The sequence below is a fragment of the Myiozetetes cayanensis genome, unplaced genomic scaffold (genome assembly GCF_022539395.1).
Source record: "Myiozetetes cayanensis isolate MyiCay16 unplaced genomic scaffold, myiCay2020 scf1, whole genome shotgun sequence".
NCBI classification, from domain to species: Eukaryota; Metazoa; Chordata; class Aves; order Passeriformes; family Tyrannidae; genus Myiozetetes; species Myiozetetes cayanensis.
Genome location: NW_026086604.1, coordinates 60,555,548 through 60,571,048, shown reverse-complemented (window position 1 = coordinate 60,571,048; position 15,501 = coordinate 60,555,548). Strand labels below are relative to the sequence as shown.

At 38.6% G+C, this 15,501-nt stretch overlaps 1 protein-coding gene across 1 annotated transcript in view; it reads right to left on the bottom strand.

Moving 5' to 3' along the window:
• Positions 1-230: 230 nt before the first annotated feature.
• The window catches only part of LOC126642910 (dynein axonemal heavy chain 5-like), a 154,754-nt gene continuing 139,483 nt past the window's right edge, over positions 231-15,501 (bottom strand). The window contains 4 exon segments of the mRNA XM_050320941.1: positions 231-645; positions 1,547-1,768; positions 6,082-6,290; positions 14,779-14,911. Coding sequence (XP_050176898.1) covers positions 427-645; positions 1,547-1,768; positions 6,082-6,290; positions 14,779-14,911 — 783 coding nt within the window. The 3' untranslated portion in view covers positions 231-426.

The window sequence follows — 15,501 nt, the reverse complement described above, 5'->3', positions numbered from 1 at the left end:
GGTTTTAACTACAAAATTGAACTTAAAAATAATTGTATTATATTATGAAAAAACCTTGTTTTAGGAAGAAAGAACATCTACAAAAGAACCACTATAAATGTTCAAGTAGTTGTCACTATAACTTTTTCATAGTGAATCCATTATGAGCAAGTTAGGTGATTATATTCTCACTTGCTTTATGACAGTTGCCAAATTTTACACCTGCAAATGTTTTCCCTCTGATAATCCCCGGATAAATAGATTTAGTATTTTGGCTGTGAATAGAGTAAACTGATCTATGTGCAATTAACATAATCTCTATACATCATTTGTTAATTCCCACACCCCTATGAGAAGGTAGCCACCACTTTGACAATAACAACGCAAGTCCTACTGGCTGCAGCTAAATCTTACTAGCTTGTTCTTTTTTTCAATAGCTATCTGTCCCTATTTTGTACTGCAGAGCAGTGCAACCCCCCTTAAAGTCCAGTGATCAGGATTCTGCACTGTTTTCAGGCACAAAGAGAAAATGTATGTCAGATCTGTTCTCCGAGGCTTTTTGTAGACAGGGCAGGAGTACACATTTCCTTGCTGCTTCTTTGGGTCATTTAGTGCTGTCGTGCTAACAGCATACACGTGGACCACAGGAAGACTTGTGAACAGCACCTGAGAATGTTGAAAGAGACACAGGGCTCAGCATTAGAGAAGCAGGATAGTGAATCTGAATCTAAGCACTAGAACTAGACTCAGTAAAGGCCTTCAGCAAAAGCACCAGTAACTCAGCAGTAACTCTACAGTAACTTACATGCAAGAACAAAAGTCCTACACTTGCTACTACATTGACTCTAAGCCTGTGGCAGCTCAGGGACAAGAGACATCAGGAAGTCTGATGGAAGGAAAGGAAAACAGCAGAAACCTGGAAAACTGCATGCCATGGAAGTAGATGGAAAAATGACAGCGTGGTTCTATGAGGGAGAGCAACCATTGTCTTTCTTCCCATCCTTTGCTCCAGTTTTCCCTGAGCAGTGACCACAGCATCTAATCATTATGCCATAGCTAGATTTTAAATCTGCTTAGTTACATCAGCAAAATGTAACTCCATGCACGGATAACTGACCATTAGCTCAGAACTAATACTCTTCCTCATGTTAAGAAACAAACATCAGGGATTTCTAGTCAACCAAACACTGACCTCCATAGCAAACCCAGGCTGAGGCTTTGGAAGTTTTGATAGAGTCCCACTGGGTCAGTCAAAAGAAGACTGACTAAAGGTTGCACCATTTTATTCAAACATAACTGTGCTTCTAGGGCCCCTGAAGCCAAGAAGCCCAGCATCTGGTCTGCTTTAGTTCAATGCATCCTAAATTCATTTTCTGACATAAGTCTTTTTGTTTGCTTCTTGTTTGCTTCTAGTGGGTAAACATTCTGACCTCTTCCCAGCCCTGCTAGTGTTTTACCCTCTTAAAACCTGTTGTGAAACCACCGCTGCAGGCACTCAACATACTTCCTGGTGTTCTCTGAGCACAGTGTATTATTCTACAGTCAGTCATACTCACTTGATCCTTACCTTTGGTGGTGACTCGATCAGCTTACTGTTCCTGCAGTCCCAGCCTGCCCCTTCGAGGTAAAGGCCGTAAATGTAAACCCCACCAATGTCAGCAGGAGGAGGACCAACAACATCCTCTTTCATCATCTTGGTCACTTCATTGCGTAAAACAACACTGTCGAGTGCCCACCCTTTTGCTAAATTCATGCGAGTTGTCTCTTGCCTCATAGCCGTTAGGAATCCCTAAGGAGACACAGGGAATACGACATAGAGGGGTATTTTAAAAAGCCTTGAATTTAACCATTTCCAACTCTTTTTTTTCCTGTGTAAGTGACATCAGCTGCATAAGATCTCGTCCCACAAAATCTCATGTACATATAAACTAAATTTGGTAGTCTAAATTCAGTGCTCTCCTACATTTTCCCAGTACCATGCATTCTTACATAAGTGGTGTGCACATGCTGGTGCTAAGAAGCCACCAAGTTGGCTTATTTAACATATCAGAAGCTGCCTGTATAACTCACCTCACATGCCTATTTTACAACCAACCAGATGGAGAGAGGTTTGCAAGGCTGCCAAGTTAATGTGTTTTGAGAGGTTCCAGATACAGGTAACTTTTAATTTCTATAACACTGGCTATATTACTCACCTTTTCTTATACCAACATTGTAAAAAATGCTTTTCAGTCAACAAGTAATGAAGAATTTTACAGAATACTAAGGAAGTATGAATTGGAATCATGGAATTAAATACTGAAATGCCTCTGACACTTTGCTCAATGAAGAGTCTTTATATACTACTATACCATACTATTTCAGACAACAGAAAGATAAACCCAGAGCACTTCAGCAGCACAGAATGAAATTTAACTCTCTTCTAAAGAGCTCCAAACTCTTGATATGTTTACAAGCTATCAAAAGACAAGCCAGGCTGAAGATGCTTGTTAGATTCTCTGATACAGTTGTCCATATGCACGCACACTGCAGTAAAGAGGAAGAGCCTTGGTCACAGATGGGAGGGTAGACTGCTTTGCTCTTCCAGTGGTCACACTGTAGATGTGCATCTTATTTTACCGTGTGGAAACCCATCTGTGTAGCCAAGAGAGGAATGAATAAAACACAAAACTGAATATGCAAGAGCAGTGGAAAGGACAACGAGGAAAGAATAATTTTCACGACAGGTTTCAGAACAGAGAATGAAAGCATCTAGAGACACCAAAGGGGGGATAGAGAGCCACACGAGGAAGGCACAGAGGTGGGAATTAGAAAGCCAACAGCACAACTGGGAAGAAATTAGGAGCAATGAGGGAATTGAACAAGTTTTTTATTTTTCTTCAATATTCACACTGTGGGATGCTGATCCTCTGTTGAGCTACTGTTAGGGGCAAATGAATGGAATGAAGCCAGATGTGGAAACACGGGCTATTAGCTACTGAATGCAGGGGCCAATATCTGGCTGCTAGGGCTGAAATGCTTGTTGCATGTGCTAAGCTTGGTAGCCACGCCATACCCTTTATGTTGTGAGAACGTGAGGTGACTTACATGAACTCGGATGTTTCTGTTGACTGACATTGGTTGCTTCTCATTAATATAATCCCAGAGACCGCAGGACAAGTGTTTTAAAGAGGTTTTGTGATCGCACAGATAATTGTAATTGCGTTTGAAGTAGCTGAGAACTCTGGCATGGAGCTAAGGGAGACAGGATTAAAGGCCAAGTTCTTCTATCAGAAATGTCATTAAATGGAAGCAGAATCCTTGTAGTAATTTGTGAAATTTTAATTTGTAGAAACATGCTAGAACCAATAGTTTAAAATACATGAAGTGTTCACTGCCAGAAGGCCCCAGAGGGCTACTGCATCCCAGATAAACTGAAATATTAAAGAAAGAAGAGCCTGAAGAGGACAGGACAGAGCAATGACTGTATTAAGGGAATCAGTTCAAAGGCACCATGGAAACACTGGAAAAAAAGTAAGCTCAGAGCTGTGAGTTGTCTTCAGGGATAAGGTTTAGATAGAAGATTATTCCTACAGAGATGACAGGACCTATATGCTGTCTGCAGTGGGACTTTTAATGCTTATCTGCTCATTTGAATGAATCCTAGACAGTGTTTAAATACTACAGCTGTGAGCTGGAGGCCCAGCTGGGTGTTCCAGAGAAGGTGAATGGTACAACAAAGAGCAAGAGAGTATCAAGTGGCTTGAGGTGTCACTGTACAGCTGAGAGCTTGGCTCACCCCAAAACCCTCTGTCAGGGACATAATGGACCACTTGCCATGACATTTGTTTCGATTTCTGGTAATCCTTGCCTTTTTTTTTTTTAAATCTATATGTAGGACAAGTGACAGCCACTAGATATAGAGAAGCAAACAAGGAAACAATAAAACAGTGTCAGCTACGATATGGAAATTGGAAGGCAGAAATGAGATATGCCTAGTGTCAAGTTTTTTGATAAAAAAATCCAGTAACATCAGATCAACTTCCATTAGGGAGGGAAATTCATGGCACTTCTTGTTTTGTTCACCCCAGTTATCTTGACCCAATGCAGGCACACAGAGGAATTAAGTTTTCTTTTACATAGATGTCTGAGCCAGCCATCATTTGTATCACTAAAAATAAAGATTAACTTCTGTGAAATTACTGAATTCATCCTACTGTATAAACAGTCCTAGAAAAGCATAGTCAGGTATTATATTAGTTTTTATTGCCAGAATGCCTCATTTTCCCAGTGTTATAAATCTACTTTGCTGTCTCATGTTATCCATGGCATTTATCCATTGACTATAAAGCAAACAGTAAGATATATGCAAGTAGGCAAATTACACAGGAGCTGCATTTCATCTCACAAATGAAAGAATTTTTCTGACAACTTCTCAGGTGTTACAAACAAGCCATTAGAACAGCAGCACTAATACCTCATCACCTCAGCTTATTTGAGAAGGAGAAAATGAATTTTCTTAACACATGAAATATTGATTTTAAACACATCATTATGACTATTAATAAAATAATAGTTGATTAATTAGAAAATGAGTATTTTCTCAGATGAATTTCTTTTAGAATGAGCCAGTCCCACATCCTCGGCTACAGAAAATTACGACTAGAACAATAACCATCTGATTCTTAAGCTTCCTATTGTCGGCACAAATAAATTTTTAAATCTCTGCACACTATATATTTAGGAGATTTTAGGACCAGGGGTTATGAAGTGCTTAATTTTTGTATTTCTAGAGGCTTACTATAGTCTATTAAATCACAATTTGTTTGGGGACATTTTACATTTGGCAGCTCTTTTGAAAAATCCCCCTATATGGATACAAAAAAATGTAGGATGCCCAATCTGGGGTGGCAAAATTTCAGCCACAACCCTAGAGCACAGAAAAAGACAGCTAAAATGGCCAGTGCAAAATTTCTATCAGGTCTTGCTCATCTGTAGTGCAAAAGCAAACACCAACTCAGAAACACCGAACTCAAAAGCCTGTTAGGATTGCATCCAGACTGATCATTGCAAAAGTTACTCTGGAATATTTTAGAGTGCTGCTATCAATGTGTTGTTAGCAAAACAAGTATGGAAGTATAATCATTTTATTTAAACTCCTACTCCTTTCCCTCTTACTTGGGAACCCTTTGCTCCGGGGTTCTGTGAGCATGCCTTTATGCTATAAAGTTGTATCGGCAGACAGCTGACACAGACATGATAGATGATAGATGGATATTTCCCAGCAGTAGTCCCAGAGAATATTTGCCACTGTTGCTTTCTCTATTCTAGGCAGCTGTTTCAGCTAGCTTTTGCATGGCTAACAAGTACTGAGATTAAAATAGATCTTCAAAATAGCTTTTTGCTAAGACTTCACAGAAACCTGTTGGCTGGATACTCTCGCCATGACTCATTTCCACAACTCACGCTTCCCACAAATATCTGTGAATCACAAAAAGCTTTAATGAATGTGGATGGCTTTGCAAAGACTATACATCATCTAGGTATGTATACTTTACTTCTTTAAACTGTGCTTTCAGCTGTTCCCTTTTCTGTGTTTCATTTCATGGCAGGTTTTTATTTTAGATGGTGCAGACGAGAGGCTGTATTTTTTATATGTCTCTGCAGACCACGTCTGGCACAATTCTGGGGTGATATAAATAACAAACCTTCCATTTCAAGGAGCTGATTTGCAAGGATTGAGAGCCAAGTCCAAATCTCTTCTTCCTGTGTCAAAGTTCTGGAACTTACCTTGTTTTGTACTCAAAGGGATTTTCATGCAATAAAAAAGAAACATGTTACTGTAACGGAGGAGGTGGAAAAAGGAAGATTGCATTGAAATGTGAAAATATTTACTTATCCAATTGCCTCACTATAATGAAAGCATTTCATTATTTCAGTAGCACTATTTTGGTCTAGCAAAATTTTCATCAATAGGTGCTGAAGATAATTTATCCTGTACTTATGCTAAAAATTTAATTTAGATTACTCTTCATATACTCAATATTAAGTCAACTTGAAGTTCTCTCAAGGTCTAATTTAACTGTTACACAGAAGATATAAAGGTCAATCTGGCAATCTTACCTGTGGATTAAAGAATCCTGTCATCCAGAACTGGTTTGGACGGCCGTCCTGCAGCCAGCTGCTGAACTGGTGGTTTCTTTCAAGAAGCTCAGTAAACCAAAATCCTAAAGTAGTTGACTCCCAAGAAATCCTAAACCACAGTTTTGGAATTCTAGCATCATACATACTATCTAAAGCATCTTGCAATTCTTCTGACATAATTATGGTTCCTGGAAGATAAGTAAAACATTCAGAATGAACTTTCCTTTAGCTTGCAAAGGCAATTAAAACTTCCAAATGACATTCTGAGTCTAATAAACCCTCTTTTGTTGTGCCTTAATTGCACACCTGTAGCACTGCATTCTTATCAGTTTGCAGTTAATTTGCTCAAAATTATAAGACTTGATTCAAAGTTAAAAGTGATAAGATAAATGATTTCTTCTGTTGTTTTGATCAGAAATAAAGATATGTTTCTTAAACAACTCCTTCTTCCTCATGCACATTATTTATATTCATTATATTAACAGTGTGTTTGGAATGTGATTAATAATTTAAAACTTTTTAATATATTTTAATGGTTCCTACATGCATGATCAATGATAAAGGTACACTGTGTAACTCATCGATATCCTAAGCATGTACTGACAGTGATTATATTCATGATTCACTATTATTAATGATAACTTTGTACTTGTCCATTATCAAGATTCTCAGTGGGAAAGTAGTAGGTAGAATAAAGCTAGAGGCAAGATTTTTTTTTCTATTTTTTGGCAGTGGCAGCATGTACTCACATATTCCATTTCCATGCCTAGCATTGTTCTCTCCACTAAAATGTTGGCATCTACTAAGGCAGTGATTTTTCAATGACACTCACCATTCCATATGCCGTAAGTTCCTACATCTTATCAGTCTATACTCTCAACAGTACTGAAATCTGACACATGGCCATGCTTCAGGATAACTTCTCTCTTCCAGAAACTGGTTCTATTATTCCATAGGTATGGTCTGGCAGCCCCCATACCCCTGGCCTGGTACCCCCCACTTTTATTAAATGTTCGTGTAATACCAATGTTCATACATTGGTATATGTATCACACATATCAATCATACACACAACTGCTGTAATTGACACCAGGATTACATGAGATACCAAACAGAGTCAGGGAGCTTCCAGCACAGAACATGGAAGGGAAAGGGAAATGGTCTGGGTGACTGCAAACAAGAACTGCGATGATCCATCCAAACATACATTTAAGGAAATGTGGCCTGTAATAAGTAAGCATTTCAAATCCCTTCCTTCTGTTGGGGTTGGCAGGGCCCCAGTTCAGGGGAAGGAAAAGAATATCCAGAAACCAAACACCAGCTTTTAATTTTGAAGAATACAGTGGCCAACATAAACACTCATATTACAGTGTGGGGAAATCTGGTACTTTCTACAATATATCAGTTGCAAACAGGCTTTGATTTCTTCTAGCAGATAAGGAATATCTGTTCCCATTTATATGCAGCCCTTTTTGTGCAACAAATGCTAGGAGAAAACCATCAACTTTTACAAATTTTTAAATATTAAAAAATACTGCCTATCCTGCATTCTCTGTAACTGCTTTGTAGTCAGGCTCAGAATAACATTTTGGGGTCAGAGTCTTTTATAACACAATTAGTAAACCTTCTCTTTGGGTATTAATCTTCTCTAGTATATAACCGAAAGAACCAACATTTAAGAAAGAAGCCACTCTGTGTCTTCACCACTTTGCTTAGAGAAACCTAATATTACACCACACATTTTATTCACCCTTTGGAGACAGAAAAAGTGAAAAAAAAAAAAAAGTCATGCAGTGCACGTTGGTTTTAACTTCAGAGCAATCGTAGTGAGGGCACAAAACAAGTGAAGAGCATCCTGTTTGAGCCCTGGGGATCATTACCATTGAATTGAGAGAAAAAGAACTCTTTCATCTCTGGTTCTTCCTTGTTTTCAGGCTGATTTTCTCCTTTCTCAGTCAATTTTCTCCTTTCCCTCTCTATTCTTCTGAGCAGGCTGGAGCTTTTCAAATAGGGAGATACAACCAGCCTCTGCCCTGGGGTATTGTGAAATCCCTTAGGATGTCTGCCCGTTATGACTCAGAGCAGCTGTTGAGACAACTAAGCCAAAATGTTCTTGAGAATGAGGTATGTTCACAGCTCTGGCCATGCCCATATAGCTGCATAAATATTCCTAGTGAGTGGGTGTCATCTCTGGCAGTAGGCACGCAGTGCTTGAATTTCAGCCCTAAATGACATCTGTGGGTGTTGGGATGCATTCCTGCAGCTAAAATAGTTTGATAAAAATAAAAATAATTTAAAAAGTAAAATAATTGTTAGAAGTAAAATCAGTACCACAGGAGAAAAATAATGGCATCTTCCTGGAGAAAGGTGATACAGGTGTTTGAAAAACAGTGTTCGATAAATTGAATTAGTAGTACAACACCACAGACTTCTCATATTTAACTTCTGAGAAGCTCAGACCGCTGGACTATATGAAGACACTGAATGTCCTATGAATTTAACATGACAGGCTCTAATGTTCTGTGGATCAGACAGGCCAGCTGTTTATAATCTGGTTATTTGCAGGGTTATTTTGTGATATTCCCTTTCTTGAATATGAAAGCCAATCTGAAAATGACTGATGAAGGGTCAGGTCAGTTCAGTTAAAGACATTGGGGCACCTCCATGCTTCAGAAATAACATGTACTGTAACCATAGTGTTTGCACAGTATACACAGTTTGGAAATTAGGATTTCCCTTTTTCATTACCCTAAATTTTTTCTATCTCCCTTCTAAACCACATCTAAATCTATCCAACTGCTGAGTGGTGAGCAACACAAATAAAGCTACTCAGGATTCTGAGGATTAGTTTTTATTGATAATTAAAGTAAATAGTCTGGTTTTTTAAACTGAGCTGGTTTTACAATGATTCATTCAGGACCTTGTATTATTTCATGGAGTTGCCCCTTTCCATTACCATCCCTTCCACAAGCTGAATCTGAAAACTGTGGAACTTGTAAAATTTGGATCCATGTTTTGAATTTCACACTTATGGTAGTGTGTGTCTAAACTAGAAAACTTGCATATCTCATTTAAATGAGCACCTAAAGTTAGAAACAAAGGAAGGATCTTAAATTCCAGCATGAGCCAAAAAAAGCCTCAGTGCACTGGCTGATTCTCTTCCCCCAGGCACAAATGTGAATCAAGAACAACCAGAATAATTATGTAGGATATAAATGAGAAGAGAAGAAGATAGTTTCTACATCAAGTACAGTTTGCCAATAGCTGATATCATTATAACAAGATTGGAGACTACCGCTGGAGGACAATACTTGCTAGATAATGAGTCTGTTAAGCTATCCTGAAGAGTACATAGAGGAAAAAGCTCAGTGAAAGTATCAGTGTATTATTGACTGTCACAGTTGCAACTACAGAAGCTGTTCTTTTCAGCTTTTAATCCCCATTCAGGTTTACCTCCCAAAGAACCTGCTTTGTTATTGAAGCAGTCACACCTTGCCTCCACCACCAAGCTTCAACTCCATATTCTTTGCTGAACGTGACGAGAATTACAAGTTACAACTTGCTTGTAAGTTTTCCTCTTTTTTGCCCTGTGACAACAGGTAACTTGCCTATGATTGCTCCAAAACATTACTTATTATTACTTCCAAAGGTACAAGTTATACAGAGTACTAGATGAGAACAGTAAAAGCTAATGTATGTTTCCTACATACCTAAAACTTTTTTTTTCCCATACCTAAAACTTTTTTTTTGTTTTTGCAAGCTTTCATATGGTTTTGCTAGCTCTGTGACCACCATTACTGTGCTGACAGAAGTCAACTTCTTTGCTTCAGGCAGTTCTTTCAGTCCTTTGGGTATGTCTTCCTTCACTTGCAGTGCTTGGGCACTTCAGCATTTGCAGATGATTCCCAGGAAGCTCTCAGAAGCTCATTTACCTCCATCATGCTGTTTTAATTCCAAGGTTCTCAGCAGTTTATCATCACCTTTTGCTCCAGGTCTCCAGAACACCAAAAGTAAATCAAGAAGCTGAGCCCTGAAATGCACAACACTCTCTCCATTTTTTTACTTGTAGACTGGTATTCTCTCCAGCTGCACCTAACCTTTGCCCTGTTCTGCTTTCTCTTTGTTTCCCACCTTCTTTTTCTGGTGCAGAATCCTCTGATTTAATTCTTCAAGTCAGGAGAGATGAAAGGAACTGAGAAACTTGAGTAGCATGCGATTTTTCACACAGAAAACCACACAAATCCTAAATTCTCTTCAACAGCTAAATCCTTCAGTCAGTAAGAAGGCAATTTGAAAGTACCCTTGCAAATTGTTCTGAAAAGTTACCAGCTCCAGTAATAAATGCTCTTGACTTCACCCACAAAAGGACTGAAAATAAAAATTTTAAAGCAATAATTTGAAGACGAAAATCCATGCACAACTCCATGAAAAAAGTAATGCAAATCACTACCCTGAGGTAGAGTAATAAAACAGCCAGCATCATGGCAAGCATATGTAATAACACCTATTAAGAAGTCCAGAAATGACATGCTACACTGTGAAAAACAACAGGATGCATTCTGGCATTCTTATCAGGATGAGAAGTAAATAACGGATGAGAGCTGCTGAGCCAAGATTAACTACACCACAAGACATACTAGACTCATCCCCTCCATTCCTCAAATGATTTTCCCCATTGTTACATTCCATTAATATCCTCACTGAGGGCTCTTGATCGTTTTCCAACAAAATCCTCATCCCAAAGTGATGATTCCTACAAGCCTCACACACATAAACTGCAAGACTTTGTAAGGTAAGAGCCAAAGACCTTTCAGCCCAAAAGTCTATTGCCATCTATTGCAAGCCAAACTAAACCTGTGTGTATTAGCAGTGTTAGAGCATTACGAGTCAAAACAGAACTTAGCCAGACAGTGGCTTCCCTTTCACGGGAAATTACCTTTCCTGTGCACTATGGCAAGACAAGTTTCCTGATCTTCAGGTTTTCACTGTGTACATTAAAATAAAGTACCAGTTACCTCTTTTGACTCTTTTGGACTTAATTTATATCCTCTTCTTAGGTGCTACATACAATGGCCAGAAATTCCTTGCAGAATAATGATGCAAACACTACTTTCAAGATCATGGTATTTGGGTTGGAAAAAAAATAGAAAATCTTTACCTCTGGCTTAATGCATGAGTTTGTGTAGATGACATAAAAATTATACATGAGTCTGATAAGATATGTAAGACTACATTGCCACAGAGCTGCTGTATTCTCAGGAAATATGTTAACAGGAAGAAGGTTTCTCTCTCCTAGCTTTGCAAGTACTGCACAAAAAGCAGTGGGAGTTCTGTGATCGTGTGGCACATATATGACATGAAAGGATAAAAAAATCCAAGGTTTCTCGTATGGTCTTCACTTTTTATGAAGTAGGCAGTTTCAAAGGATTATTTTGAAAACACAAAGCTGTAAGATACCAGAAACCAGGGCCAAGGTGGATCCAGTTTTATGACCAAAGTAGAATCTAGATATAAATAAACAAGTTAAGGATTGGTTTCTTTCACAAGAAGCCCTTAAGCAGAATGTTAAGTGGGTTAAAAAGAATCAGGATTAAAACCAACCTAAAAGTTGTGCTTATTTCCACTGCGAAGGATTCAATACCTACTTTCAGTGCTACTACAAGTATGCTCCACCCAATTAATGGAAAACACTCTATGGAAAACTCCCACAGAATCTCTCTTCTCACTTTCATCACCAATAGAAGACACATCAGGGTGCCATCAGAAAGCTTACCACTCTTATTCAGTGCACGGAGAAATAAAGAGAGCCCCACAAAACCTCACAGGTAGGCCACATTCAAACAAACTCAACTCAAAAAACTCTAAGAGGCTGGGAACAACCGAACTGGTCATTACGTTTTAATGCATTTAGAGACGCTACCTTCACTAGTGTGAGAGGGGTTTGGAAGTACCCACTCTCCAACAAACAACCTAGGGTATTAGCATTCTGTACCAGAGGCTTCTACACTTCCACAGGCAGAAGGTAAGTACACAGGAATTCTATAACTCATATACTGCCCTACAATCAATATGGTCACCTTCTGCTAGAAGCTCAAGATCTGTTGTTCATAAGCCATTAGGATGTGGAATTGTGGTGCAAGTCTCATGTCTTACTGCTCCTTGTCTCTGAAAAGCTTTTTCTGTTTGGAATATAGCCTCTATTTTAGGTCTCTTGAGGGAATAACCATCATTGCTGTCTTCTGATTTATGGTGAAGCTCTTTATTATGGCAACTGTGAAATAAACTCTGGACAATCAATAGATAATTAAAATAGAAGTAATGGTTGGATAATAAGTGAGAGTAAAAGGTACAGCTACAATCTAATTACTACAATTTGATCCAGAAAAATTATCATTCCAGGCAACAAAGTTTATTGGTAGAGATGCAGGCTTGTGAGCACATTTGCCAACAAACATGATAGACACATGCTGGGCACCCTCACCCCTCCCTAATGCTGAACACTGCTTAATCTGCCCTGTGGACAGTGACAAAACTGGATCTGCTAGTTTCCTCTACATCCCTCGTGTTCAGCTGCACATGGGTTCTCCCTGAGGAGATCTTTACATTACTTCAAATGTAACTTAGTGGGCAACATCAAAATGACAAGGTCCATCTACTTACATCCAAGCTGCAGAATCAAATATTCAGAATTCCTGCCAGAAAGCTACATGACACACCCTAAAGATGCACTACATTCTTAAACACAAAACTCATTTGAAAGTATAGATCTGATAAAAGTGGGTCCTCAGGCCTTAACAGGTTCATGAAACCAAAGCCAAATATGTGACCAGGGCAGATGTCAAAAGTCACATGAGCTTTTTGAGCAGACAGATCAGTTTACCTCATTATAAAGAAAAAAGAAGCACCTCAGATGATCTGAGATTGCAGTTGACTAGTTTTGAGGAAGAATCTAGTATGAGAGAGTTTGGCGTTTTAAATGCTCTTACCATTCCTTAATTAACCATCTACCATGTTATCCTCATGAATCTGCCAGAAGCCATTAATTTTTATAGTTAACTCTACATCCAAATTTGTTTTCAGAACAATTTTTCACTATATTTAACTTACCTGTCCCTAAGAAAATTATGTTTTAGAGAATTGCATGGAAGTTACAGCATTAACTTGATTAAACATCTGGCAGACGACTGCGCCCACTGTGGAACTGAATATGAAGTGCAAATAAATTATGTTACTCATCCACCCCTTTGCAGAATATTGTACATATTGAGAATTTGAATATATCTGCCATAATCAAGGAAAGATTAATACTTTCTTGGATGGAAAACATCATTTTAGTTTACTGGAAAAGGGACTTTATTCACATACAAAAGGGAACTTTCAGCTCAGTATTGAAACAGAGGACAATTGTTTCTTCCAGTTTGATCTTTGCATATGTTATTACAGGATATGAAAGCTTGTTAGCCTTGGGCACATTTATGAACCTCTTTCCTAGATTCAGATTGTAGGTATGATGTTTCTGAAGCATGCATTGTTGCCTTGGTGTTTCATACAAATAGGCTGGGAAAAATCCCTTTTGATTCTTAAGTAAAAAAAGTACAAATTAAAAAAAATGTCCCTTCATGAAAGATACTGTCAAAAGACTGGAAAATGCCAGTAAGACAGCTATATCATCAGCTGTATCATAAGGAACAGGCTTTGAGGCATTCTGACCTGCTTCCTGTGAAGACAGTTTGCTGTCTCAGATATTTTTTACCTCTCTGCTACAGAACAGCAGACTTGTGTGAGATCTTAACCAGTGGAACCAAACCATTCCTGCTTCATTTTAATTTATTTTTAATTCAAGAAACTTGGCTGAGCAACAGCATACTTTCCTCCCTGGATATTTCAGCTCTTGCAGATGAGCAAAATGGGAAGTGAAAACAAAAAGCAGACGGTAACATCATCATCCCTTCTTTTTCCTCACTCCTTTTCTGCTCAAATTTTCCATCTGCTTCTAGTTGTCTGTACTCTTGATTTTTTTTTACTACATTTACCATTGCTCACTTTAAGCCAAATACTCTTGTCTCTGAGAGATACAGAATGCTGTTGCCTGCCTCCTGTGATGGCTAAAAGAAGCACCCTATCTCTCTCTTTTGACTGGCACTGGCCACTCACTTCAGCTTCCATTTAGAGACTTGCTATTTGGTATAACCAGTTTCACGAACATTGCAAATCTCACCTTAAATTAGAGTCTTTACCACCTTGCCTCCTGAGTTCCCCCTCTCTCAAATTACTTAGCAGCAAAACTTCTACCTTGTTCTACATCATTATGTCCCAGCTTAATTTCATAAATGACTCTGGTACGTGACCTGTGGACCTAATCATGCAATTCAGATCCTCTGTGCTCTGTAGGGATCCTAGGAGAGAACCACAGAAATGTAGGAGTGCTGGGGGACAGGAACCACAATACTGAAGCACATGCATGCAGTATAAATTTAGGTGGAGTGCCCTTAGAGATGCAATCAAAGTGTTTTAAGGGCTAGAATTAGTGGTCATATGATAAATAGGAGAAAAACTGTGGGAGGGAGGGAAGAAAAAGAGAAAGGAAGAAAAGGAGGGGAAATATTCTTTTAGTTATATAGTATTAACAACTGTTTGTAATAAGTATTAATGATGATTTTTAATGTTGTAACTTACCATCAATAGCCAGTTTGAGATCAGTCAGTGTAGTTCGAACTCTTGATATAACATGTTGCATGCGGTCAATTTCTTGACGGAGGAATATGTTTATGGGTTGAACAGCTCCCATCTTCTGAAGTTGGGCTTTCACCTAAATAAGAATAGTGCAATGACTATAAAATCTACTCTTCTGTTTCCCATGCAATAATTTTTGAAAGCAAAAATATTTTCAGAAAAGAAACTTTTTAGTAACAGATGGCCATTCAAGTCCTGTGCCAACTGTAAGATTTAGCACACTGTGACTCATTAGCTTACCAAAATGAGCTCCTCCATCATTCTAAGGAGAGAAAGTTCCCTCTTTTTGAAGGGACACAGCAGTTTGTTCTGTCCTTGTTAGGCTGCAGGGTCTTAGATCTTAAAATAACAAACCCCACAGGCTATACAAAAGTATATTTGATGGTGACTTCTTCATATTTCCAAACTGTGCAAGTGAACTTTCTCACCTCTTCTTGCCCTGCTGAGCTGAAATAATGCAACAAATGGAGTTCCACTTAACAACCACAAGGATATGTAAAAGCTGCTACTTCCAGTGGCATGTGACTTGTTCATAAGGCAAGATGCTCATGGGTACATTAACTAGAGAGACAAGATTGCCAGAAATAATACAGATGCCACATAAATCTGTTACACCATTATGTGAAGCATTTTGCAAGTAGAAGCCTTTGGCCTTCTTAGTGTTTG